Below are 11,577 nucleotides of genomic sequence, written 5' to 3'. Positions count from 1 at the left end.
AAAATAAAAAAGTGAAAATAATAAAATTAAAAATAGAAGTTGAGAGATAAATGAGTATGAAAAGTTCAAAAATATTTAAGGTGTAGAAGGAATAAAATATACTTGTACCATACTTAAAAAGAAAGAAAGGCTAGTCTTTAAAGATTTTTCCTATGAGTCAAAAATTCAAAGCCACCAACTATTGGGGCTATACCACTGATTATAAATGGCCCAAAGTGCGTAGATTGGTCCAAGGTGCATTGCAGTCCAAATGTCCGTCGGCCCATCAATTTTAAAGAATGATTTGTAGAGGCCCAAGTTGAACGACCCGACATTTTGCTTTCTTCTCCGGCGAAACGAAAAGGTTGGTATATATTCTCCGTACAGAACCCTAATCCCCTTTTAGCTGCATTAAATTAATTCAATAATTGCTTAAAGTAAGCTTGGAAATCTTATCAATGCTATGGATTATTGGATTTGTATGCATTATTAAACCGACAACCGAACCAATAAGATATCGGGTTAAGTGGTACTATGTTAACTTTTTTGTGTTTGAGTTTCTTGGAATATGCTTAAAAGTTTCTGTAGTGAGTTTGCATCAAAAGGGCTGCCCAGTGCACTAAAGCTCATGCTATGTGCGGGTGTGTGGAAGGGCTGGATCACAAGCGTGTAATGTACGCAGCCTCACCTTATATTTCTGCAATGGGTTGTTTCCACTCTTTGAAACCATGATCCTGATCACATAGCAACAACTTACCAATTACTCCAAGGTTCGCCTGAGTTTTCATCCATGCTAAAAGATTTTTTGTGTGTGTGTGTGTGTGGGATGGGAGGAGGGAGTGTTAATTTTTGTGTTTGAGTTGCTTGGAATATGCTTAAAGGCCTCTTATTTATGTAAACTTTGGATCTTTGGAGTAATTTAGTGAGTTTGCATCCATGATAAAAACTGTGGGCGTTTATGTGTTAATATTTGTCTTTGAGTTGCTTGGAAGATGCTTAAATGTCATTTATTTACGTAAAGTTTGGATCTTGGAATAATTTTGTGAGTTTGCATCCATGCTAAAAAATTGTGTCTGTGTGTTTAATTTTTGTGTTTGAGGTGCTTGGAAGATGCTTAAAGGTCTAGTTTTTACGTGAAGTTTGATCTTAGAGTAGTTTAGTGAGTTTCAATTCGGAGGTTTTGGAGGAGAGGGTGTTGTTTAGAATGGTGTTGAAGTACAAAATCTTGACTTTAAATTTCGAAACTAACTTCACTGCAGTCTTTAGTATAGTGATAAGAGCATAGAGATTGATGAGTGCAAAAGATGCACATTTTCAATTGTGTAGCAGACAAAAGCGTAGAATTTAAGTGGAAAAGGGTACAGGGCAGACCCTATGTACTGAGTTTCGAACTGTGTGTTACTGGCCATCGGGATTTCGTGGTTAGCGAACTGTTCATGGCAAAGATTTGAGATACCCTTTTGTGTTTGAGTTGCTAGAAGATGCCAAAAGGTTTCTTTTCCATGTAAAGTTTGGATTTTGGATTATGTGTTGTTCGAATGGTTGAAATTAAATTCTCTGCACCTTCTTGATGCCTTTTTTAAAATAAAACTTATCTACTAAGCCCAAGAAAATAGTAGAAATTAACTGTTAATGTCATTTTTTTTTGAATCTCTGCTGACGTCAAATTTAAGGTACTATTATGTTCAATCAAAAGTAAATCTTGTATTAGAGGTCCAAACATTGAAGCTGAAGTTGGAGATGGCATAGGTTGCTACTCGTGCTATTTGAATGACATCCATTTATTGGGTGATTCTGAGATTGGTTAATTCAAGTACTTGTAATTAGTCTGCTCCCAACTCATTAAGTAAGATAGTTAATTGACCTCCGTTCTTATATTTTTCTGGTTAATTTTTTTTATTTGCTCTTTGTTTGGTCAAATTACTTATGGGTATATTTGTTTCTGTTCCTCCCTTGATGTTTACCCTCAGTTGAGAAAACTGTAGTTAATCATGTAGAATGTAGACTCTGTTCTGGAAAGTAAATTGAAGTAAGAATTAACATCTTATACACCAATTGGATGTGACAGAACAATAAGGTTAGTTGAGTGTTGTCTGGATTTTCGATGGGATTAGGCTTGGTGGTAGTCTGGGGCATCGTGTCTGTCATAGTAATAACCTTATTCATGTAGTTTATTGCTTTTGTTATCTGTTACCAACTGTTTTTTTTAAATGTCTAGGTGATTGCACTATTTTGTTGATTTTACTATTCCCTTGCCTGTATGCTCTGCTTTGCTGTCCTATTAGTTGTCATGTTTTTGTCACTGCCATTTTTCCTTTCCATTACTACTTTTTTTTGCTTCACTTGAGCCGATAGTCTTTCGGAACAGCTTCCCTACCTCTACGGTAGGGGTGTACAGTCCAAACCGTCAAGTCAAACCAAACCAAAGAATCAAACCAAACCGAGAAAAAAATCGACTTATGGTTTGGTTTGGTTGGTTTGACGTTTGAAAAAAAAAACCCGACCATTCTTGGTTTGGTTTGGTGTTAACCCAAAAAAAGTCAAACCGAACCCAAATTAAACCTACATAATATATATATATATATGTGTGTGTGTGTGTGTGTGTGTGTGTGTGTGTGTATGTATATATGTGTGTATATATATATATATATGTATATATATATATAGAGAGAGAGAGCAGTGTGGTGTCGGTGGAGGATAAAATGCGGGAAGTGAGGTTGAGATGGTTTGGTCATGTGATGAGGAGGGGCACGGATGCCCTGGTTCGTAGGTGTGAAAGGTTGGTCTTGGATGGCTACAAACGGGGTAGAGGTAGACCGAAGAAATACTGGAGGGAAGTGATTAAACGTGACATGGAGCAGTTACAGCTGACAAAAGACATGACCCTAGATAGGAAGATATGGAGGAAAAACATTGGGATAGAGGGGGCTAAGCCGTGTGGGCGAGTAGGCAGTAGTTAGGAAGGCTTTGGTTCTGGTAATGTTCAATATTTTTGGGGATGTCGTGCATATGTTATTTTATTATGTCCCATGCCTTGGATGTTTTTTTTTTTTTGTATATTGTCCCTTTACTGTGCCGGGGGTCTATCGGAAACAGCCTCTCTACTACTTTGGAGGTAGTGGTATGGACTGCGTACATTCTACCCTCCCCAGACCCCACAATGTGGGAATATACTGGGTTTGTTGTTGTTGTTGTTGTTATGTATATATGTCTGTGTATATATATATATGTATATATGCATATTTGCATATATATATATATATATATATAATTTAAATTTTTATACATAAAATATTAATTATAATCTACTTTTTAAATACATTTTCAATATTTAGAAAGTAGATGTGTGTGTGTGTGTATATATATATATATATTCATATTTGGACGTTTAAGTTGTAATATTTATCCATTAACTAATAAAATGATCCAAAATCCAATATAAACTTAAAACCTAAACTTTTCACTCTTCATCTTACTTTTTAGTTTCAAGAAAGTTTTTTGCTCCTCAATTTTTCATAATTGTGATTTTTCATTAGCATATGAGTGAAAACATGCTTGATCTAGTCTTCAATCACAATATAATTGTAAAAAATAAAGTTTGTAAAAAAAATTGAGAAAACCTGAAAAAAACTAAAGAACCGACTAAAACAGATTTTATGTTGGTTTGATTTGGTTTATAGTTTTAATAAACCGACATAATTGGTTTGGTTTTTTTTCAGTAAAAAACCAAACCAACCCGACCTATGTACACCTCTACTCTACGGGGTAGGGAAAAGGTCTGTGTACATCTCAACCCTTCCCAGACCTCACTTTGTGGGATTTCATCTGGTATGATGTTGTTTTTAATGATGTTTTTGTTCTGGATATTTGCTATTGGTGAAGCTATAGCAGCATTATTGGATGTGTTATTTTTGTATTGTCAGAGATGGCTTAGAACCAATAGTTCATTATCTAGTGGATCTTTCCGTTCTAATTCTCTATCCTAGAGTTATCAGATCCTATCTAATGGAACGCTATTGGATCAAATGACAAAGATATTGTTGAGAAAAAGATGGCTTTTCATGGATGAAATGAAAATTGGATTCATCTTTGTTCGATTCCCTCTTTCCTATATGTTGCACTTGTCGAAATTGCCTTTGAAATATAAAATGTTACAATAGTCAATGTTTTATTGTTTTATGTGATCATCCTGTTTGTTTTACAGGTGACAAAGCGATGAAGTTTCTATAAATTGATCTTATACATGGAGGAGAGCCATGTAATTTGCTAGCTTTAATGGCTCTCTCAAACAGACATGAGGAGGTGTTCTACTTTTGTTTTTCCTTATCTTCGATTCTCAAATTCTGTGATAAAACACACAGCATTCTTTTCCTATTCCTCTAATTCTGCAATTGAAAAGCTTTCCTTCCTTCCTTTAACTGCCGCGAGACCCTTTCCAGATTATTCGCCTAAAAAACCCTCCATTAGAGACTCTGAACTTGTGCAGCACGTATCGACTTCTATTAAGCAACGCTACTCTGAGCACATTCGGCGTGTTTTAAAGCCCTTTGAATCAAAAATCAGACCTGACCACATCATTTGGGTTCTCATGACCGTAAAGAGTGATTACAAACTAGTTCTTGATTTCTTTGATTGGTGGTGTCAACGGAGGGACCCATCAATTGAGGTCTGTTGTATTATTGTGCATATTGCTGTTTCTCAAAAAGATGCAAGGTCAGCACATAGGTTTATTCATGAGTTTTGGGCAAGACCCGGTGTAGATGTGACAGTATTCTTCTCCCAGTTTCTTGAAAAGTTAATATACACTTATAAGGATTGGGGTTCTAATCCATTTGCTTTCGATATTTTCTTCCAAGTGCTTGTAGAGTTGGGAAGTCTAGATTATGGAAGAAAACTTTTTGATAAAATGTTGCACTATGGCTTAGTTCTATCTGTCTCTTCGTGTAACTTATTCCTTTCACGGCTCTCGCATGAGATTGAGGGGCACAAAATGATGTTAAAGGTCTTTAATGAATTTTCTGAAGTTGGTGTTTGCTGGGATAACGAATCTCATAATATAGTGATCCATTCTTTTTGTCGGATAGGGAAAGTTAAAGAAGCTCATAACTTACTCCTGCAAATGGAGCTGAGAGGCTGTATGCCCGATGTCGTAAGCTACAGCACTGTTATTAATGGATACTGTGCGACTGGACAGTTTGAACCAGTGATGAAGATCATTGAAGAAATGCAAGCAAAAGGATTGATGCCAAATGCATTTACTTTTAACAGTATAATTCTTCTTTTGTCTAAGACAGGCAAAGTGCTTGATGCCGAGAAAATCTTGAGGGAGATGACTTCCCAGGGGATCACTCCTGATAATGTTGTTTACACAACTCTTATAGATGGCTTCTGCAAAACTGGAAACATAACTGCTGCATACAGACTGTTCAATGAGATGCAGTGTTTTAACATTTACCCTGATTTGGTAACATATACTGCCCTTATTTGTGGTCTATGTCAAACTGGAAATATTGCTGAAGCAGATAATTTGTTGAATGATATGCTTGGCCGGGGGTTAGAACCTGACGAATTCATTTATACAACACTTATTGATGGTTATTGCAAGGCAGGTGAGATAAGGGCAGCCTTTTCACTTCACAACAAAATGGTTCAGATGAAGTTGGTGCCAAATATTGTGACTTACAGTACACTGGTAGATGGGCTCTGTAAACTAGGAGAACTTGATACAGCAAACGAACTTCTCAGCGAGATGTGTGGAAAAGGCCTTGAACTGAATATCTACACATATAACTCACTTGTTAATGGTCTTTGTAAAGCTGGAAATGTAAAGCAAGCGGTAAAGTTGATGGAAGATATGGAGGCTTCAGGGATCCACCCTGATACTTATACTTATACTACTATAATGGATTCTTACTGCAAATGTGGAGAGATGGAGAAGGCTCATGGAGTACTACGTCAAATGTTGCTCAGAGGACTCCAACCCACGATAGTTACATTCAATGTTCTGATGAATGGCTTTTGTATGTCAGGGATGTTAGAAGAGGGTGATAAACTGTTGAAGTGGATGTTGGAGAAGGGTATAATGCCAAATGCTACTACGTACAATTCTCTTATGAAGCAGTATAGTGTGCGAAATGATATGCGTATGACATCAGAAGCTTATAAGGGAATGCTGGGCCAAAGAGTTGTACCAAATGCCAATACCTTTAACATATTGATACGAGGACATTGCAAAGCTAGAAATATGAAAGAGGCTTGGTTTTTGCACAAGGAAATGATCAAGAAGGGATTCACTCCGACATTAGATACTTATCATGCACTCATTAAAGGGTTTTTAAAGAGAAAAAAGTATTCTGAGGCCAAAGAAATATTTGAAGAGATGAGAAGATATGGTTTATTGGCAGATAAAGAACTTTACTCTGCCTTTGCTGATATGACCTATGAACAAGGCAACTTTGATTTGGCACTTGAGCTTTGTGATGAAGCAGTAGAAAAATGTTTTGCAGACAAGACTGATATACTTAGTAGGAATGCATGATGGTTCTCTGACATGTTTCTGCATCCTGTTGCTGGTTATCTTGTTGCTAATTTTGAAACTAGTGATAGAAAACCAGTTGTCTTGCTCCCCGTGATGCTAAGACTTTTCATGCTGTCGAGTCAGTTCAAGTCATGTTACTCTTTTAAGTCATCATCTGATCTTTTGAAGCAGGTGAGTTTATTATACTTGGTAATTTTGTATTTTTAGTCACTTCCATTCCTTCATGAACCAAAACTGAGTACAGTTTTAGATGCATGCTGGAATTTAGCATTTCATGCGCTTTTGCTTTCTTCGCTTCACTTGGATTTGTACCATGTGATGGAGGGAGTGACAGGAGGACTGATGATAACCTTAAAAAATCCTGCTTGGATCGGAAAGAAGCATGAAAGCTAGGTAAAAATTGCAAATTCCAGTTTCCTCTGCTGGTATACACTGGAAACCAGAACACGTTGGACTAGACCCCTTTTTTCCATATAAACTTTTATATAAACTTCTTTCATAAGGATACAAACTTTAAATGGACTTGCACATGGCTGTGGTATCCTTTTATTTTGGTGGGTTCGGAGGTTCTATCGTGTCGAGGATGTAAAGACAGAAGTTCCAAGGCGCAGCATTACTTTAACCTATTGATGTTCATAGCTGCAGAAGTGCTAGTGATCGATCTAACATTCATCTTTCTTCGTGAATCAGGTATTGTGGCTTGGAGTTCTACGGCAATGAAGTACACCATCAAACATTGCCCATATATCTGAGTATTTGTGTAAAAGTATCAGTATATTGTGCTTTTCTAAGCTTGGAATAAATGCCAAAAAGCACCGGAAGACTAGGAGAAGATTCGTGAAATGCAGTTGTTTTGATATGTGGAAGTAGTGGTTCAAGGATTGCGTGATTGTTCAACCTGGTTATATGATATTTAATGGCCGTTTCTTGATATGTATGAAATTTTCAATCAGGTCACAGAGTTTGCTAATTATGCCATAGACCTGGTGGTATCAGTTTCAGGAGAGGTAAATTGTAGATCATGCAATTAATTAAACTTCAAATTTAAGTCTAAAGCAATAGTAATCAAATATCTTTTCTGGTCAGATTTTTTTTAATCACCTATCCACTGAAGGCTGAAGCAAATTAATTCTTTAGCGACGAAATTGATGTTGCTTTGAGTTAGCTTTGCTGTTTATTCTTTTATTAATGTTTTTATCTACTGATTAAACCTTTTATTGATTATCTGATATGCTATGCTTTTGTGGTTGAAGTCTCACGGTATTTAGAATAGCAAAGGACAATTCACATTAGTTGAGTTTTCAGGGTTGATCATGGTTTTTATCTTAAGAGTTGCGCTCTGTGTTTTGCGACAAGATAATGTTGCTCCAATACAAACTGTAGCTCGTATATTAGTATAATGCTGATCTTATAATCACAGTGCAATAACTACAGGATGAAGCTAGTCAAAAGCAGCAGACAGTAAAGAACAAGGACCGAGCAGAGATTTGCTTTAGCAATGTGACCATCTGAAGGTGCAGATGAACCTGGGCCCTCAGTAGTCCTTGCTGTCTCCATCGAGCAAGTGTAGTTGCAGCGACTTGGGCGAACCACTCTGTATACACCGGTGCTTGTTAAAACATAGGTATCCTTCCTGTTATCCTGTCCAAATGAGAATATGTAACCTAATGCAGGCAATTGACTGTTGGGCACTGAGCTGCAATTGAGAGGGGAATCATCAGCACAACTGAAAGGTATGCCTCTTGCTGTAAAGTTCCCACTGTTATACGGATTTTCTTGAGCTGCCCAGAAGTTCTTAGCATACAAATCTCCATAGAGGTAACTGCAAATACAACCACACTTTTGTTAACTTTGGTCCGCAAATTTTGCTTCAATCTTATATCCGGATACAAGGGTTTCATATTTACCTTCCATATATGCAGGGATCAGTCTTGGAGCGATAAACATAGCCACCTGATATGGCTGCAGATCCAATGTCTTTATTTACCTCAGAATGGCTGTATCCTAACACTGGGAAGATGGGATCCTCAAAATTATCAGCTGAAGCATTTTTAAAGCGGAGAGGACCTTCATACATGCTCCATCCATAGTTTCCCCCTTTCGTGATGATGTCAACTTCTTCATAATCATTCTGCATGATTACCCATCAAAAGAAAATAAAAATAATCATTCTGCATGATTCATATGATTGTCAGAAACTCAGCATCGAGATGTCAGGCAGCACGTTACATCTGTAGAAAAGGTCTTAACGAACAGAGATGTTATAGCTCTCAACAAAAGTGAGATTGTCATTAAACCTGCCCAACATCTGCACAGATGAAGTAAGAAGGCCTTTCTGAATCAAAGCTACAGCGCCAAGGGTCTCTCAGTCCTAGCGCCCAAATTTCAGGCTGCAAATCTTTATCTAGTGAATAAGGATTGTCTTGAGGAACCGAATAGTTTCCCCAATGTCCAAGCTCTGATATTTCTTCTTGACCTGATGGAAAAATCGCCTAATGTCACTCAAGAAAGTGCAACAGGGCAATTTGCCTTTTTAGTTTCAATTATTGTAAAACAAAAACAAAAAAATCAAAGTGCCCACTTGGAATGTTATCAATATCAAGCCTCATTATTTTTCCAAGCAAGGACTTCTTATTTTGTGCAAAATTGTAAGAATCACCCTTGCTTCCACCATCTCCCATCATAAAGTAGAGATATCCATCTTCAGGGCCAAATAGAATTTGTCCTCCGTGATTAGCTGTAAATGGTAGTCCCATTGTAAATATTCTCCTCACTTCTGATGGTTTCGCCTTCTCCGCCTACAAAATATTTGAAATTTCATGGTATCATAGCAGATACAGGTCATGGTTGTAAGTTAACACGTGAGGAGCATTGTTAATGATATAATTTGAAGTAAATAAAATCTAACAATGTTTAAGGAACATAATGGATTGAAAGCCAACCATTGATGGATTTGGTGCAGTCCCATTAGCACTGAACTCTGCAACAACAGTATGGCATTGGCATGGCTGCTTGTTATCATCTGGAGTTATCTTAGAAGGGTCACAACCAACATCTGAATTACAAGCACATCTTCCAGCACAGCTAGGGGACTTAGCTTTGTCACAGTTAAATGATGCAAAAAACCTGCCATTCTTTGCAAAGTTTGGATGGAAAGCCATCCCCATCATCCCAAATCTTGCATCAAAATAAACCTGATCTGTCAAATCAGCAAATGGACTTGACTCATCAAGTCCCAGGCTTTCTCCTGAATCTTGATCTGGTATAGTTGCTAACCAAATTTTTCCAGGCTGATTGGAGAAGAATGCTCGGTTCGATCCATCAGGATGAGGGACCATGTTGAGATAAGCTCCCTCAGCAATCTTCTCAAAGCACATGCCATTGGGAGGCTGTAAAGTTTCGTTTTTCTTGAGTGAAACTTGTTTTCCATTGAAACATAATGAATCTTTATCAGAGTTTCCACCAAATGCTTCACAGAAATCGGCTTTCGATTGCCAGAAGTCTGTCAGCGAGGAAAAGTTTGAGTTTTTAGTCCCTCCTGCTTTGGTTTGCAAGGATGGTGCAAAAGGAGAATTTGTTATTGGTATGTCTTGGCAAGAATCCCAAACAGATGAACAAAAGCTATTCTCTGATGTAGCAGTTGAATTGCAAATCACAGGAACTGGTCTTGGCCCTGATTTTACCTTAAACAACTCTGCTGAGAACTGGTCACATGTCTGCAAAATGATTGGAAATCTTTGGATTAGTTTCAAAATAGAATTACCTTGGAATTAACCAAGTCCTGCAAAACCTCAGAAGAAGAACAAATTTAATGATAAATGCTGAAACTATTTTGATGTAAGTTGTAAGAATTCATATTCCCACTTCAAGAATTTGAGAAAAGAACAAATTAATCTAACCACCACCACCACAACCACAACAACACATCCACTATGGTCCTACGATTGGAGTCTGACAAGGGTGAGGTATAATGCAGACCTTACCCCTATCTTAGTGGGTGTAGAGAGGCTGTTTCTGATAGGTTGACCCAAGGATGGAGAAAACTTTTAAAATGTTCCAACTTCAATTTCCATAAACATTAAGAATGAACCTAGGAAACTGAGGATTAATTTTAAAATAGAACTACCTTGGTTTAACCAAGTCATACAGAAACTTAGAAGAAGGGCAGAGTTTGTTGATCAGATGTTGAAACTATTTCTTATATGAATTTTCAAGATTCATAATATTTCTTCAACAATATGGCAAAAAATCAAATTAAGCTAACCCCATAAAGAAATATTATAAGGTAAAAACTTTTGAAATGCTCCAACTTCAATTTCCACAAACATGTTTGAGAATGACATTAGGAAGAGTAAAAACTATTCTGATCTAAGTAAGTAATCAAAATTCTTATTGGATCCTCCAATATTAGAAAAGTAGATTACTTTTAGAGAATTCGACATAGGTGCGGCAATATTTTTGAAGAATTCCAACAACATAGTGCATGCGAATATAAGTTAAGGAAACTTACTGAGCAAAGTATTGATTTGACAGCAGAACTACATGCAGTGTCAGATATTTTCATACTCTCAAACATCTTCTGCAATTGCACATCTTTAGAAGAGTCACAACAAACTTTTCCATTATATGGACAAAAAGACAAATCCTTTTTTGGAGTAAAAGGTGCTCCTACATATATTACACAATGAACAATAACAACAATCAGCAAAAGAAAACAAAAATTTGTATAAAAATGACACATTTTGATTGAGATTGAACTACCCTCATCATAAAGATTTTGGAAAAAAAAAAAAAAGACTTACTTAAATCTGTGCATAAAGGGAGTGAGTAAAATGGAGAGATGAAGTTATACAGAAGGAGACAAATGAATGAGAAGAGCAAGTTATTCATTTTTGGAAAAATGAAGCAGAGAGGACAAGAACAAACATGCAACAGCAAATCTGGATTTTACTCCTTCTTATTCTTATCATGATGATAGAGATCGATACTTGAAGTAAACATTATATAATATATTATATAAGTAAACAGAAGGAAAAAGATAAGTGAGCATTTTCTACCAT

The 11,577-nt window shown here is 36.7% G+C and overlaps 2 protein-coding genes across 8 annotated transcripts; one reads left to right on the top strand and one right to left on the bottom strand.

The window, feature by feature from the left end:
- Positions 1–223: 223 nt before the first annotated feature.
- Positions 224–9,137, top strand: LOC107847548 (pentatricopeptide repeat-containing protein At1g05670, mitochondrial). Of its 7 annotated transcripts, XM_047399627.1 has the most exons (6): positions 224–343; positions 4,184–6,688; positions 7,208–7,524; positions 7,952–8,113; positions 8,191–8,335; positions 8,440–9,137. In XM_047399627.1, the coding sequence occupies exon 2, from the start codon at positions 4,274–4,276 to the stop codon at positions 6,515–6,517; it is 2,244 nt and encodes a 747-aa protein (XP_047255583.1). In that variant the 5' UTR covers positions 224–343; positions 4,184–4,273; the 3' UTR covers positions 6,518–6,688; positions 7,208–7,524; positions 7,952–8,113; positions 8,191–8,335; positions 8,440–9,137. The 7 variants fall into 7 exon arrangements, 6 of the variants coding, with proteins under 6 accessions (XP_047255583.1, XP_016547349.1, XP_047255584.1 ...); XM_016691863.2 differs by having other exon boundaries at positions 7,952–8,335; XM_047399628.1 differs by lacking the exon at positions 224–343 and adding an exon at positions 353–653 and having other exon boundaries at positions 7,952–8,335.
- LOC107847549 (HIPL1 protein) lies at positions 7,880–11,577 on the bottom strand. The gene is made up of 7 exons (XM_016691865.2): positions 11,320–11,577; positions 11,028–11,185; positions 9,460–10,233; positions 9,099–9,315; positions 8,815–8,993; positions 8,425–8,648; positions 7,880–8,339 (listed from the first exon to the last, which is right to left on the bottom strand). The coding sequence occupies exons 1-7, from the start codon at positions 11,405–11,407 to the stop codon at positions 7,946–7,948; spliced, it is 2,034 nt and encodes a 677-aa protein (XP_016547351.1). The 5' UTR covers positions 11,408–11,577; the 3' UTR covers positions 7,880–7,945.

The sequence above is a fragment of the Capsicum annuum genome, chromosome 11 (genome assembly GCF_002878395.1).
Source record: "Capsicum annuum cultivar UCD-10X-F1 chromosome 11, UCD10Xv1.1, whole genome shotgun sequence".
Lineage (NCBI taxonomy): Eukaryota > Viridiplantae > Streptophyta > Magnoliopsida > Solanales > Solanaceae > Capsicum > Capsicum annuum.
This window is presented reverse-complemented; position numbering and strand designations above follow the sequence as displayed.

What these genes read in the sequence shown, in the direction of transcription:
- LOC107847549 (XM_016691865.2), bottom strand. Translation starts at nt 11,407, where the DNA reads ATGAATAACTTGCTCTTCTCATTCATTTGTCTCCTTCTGTATAACTTC. An exon ending in CCCTTTATGCACAGATTTAA is followed by an intron (nt 11,186 to 11,319) that starts GTAAGTCTTTTT and finishes TAATATATGTAG; the next exon opens with GAGCACCTTTTACTCCAAAA. An exon ending in CTGCACCAAATCCATCAATG is followed by an intron (nt 9,316 to 9,459) that starts GTTGGCTTTCAA and finishes AATATTTTGTAG; the next exon opens with GCGGAGAAGGCGAAACCATC.
- LOC107847548 (XM_047399627.1), top strand. Translation starts at nt 4,274, where the DNA reads ATGAGGAGGTGTTCTACTTTTGTTTTTCCTTATCTTCGATTCTCAAAT.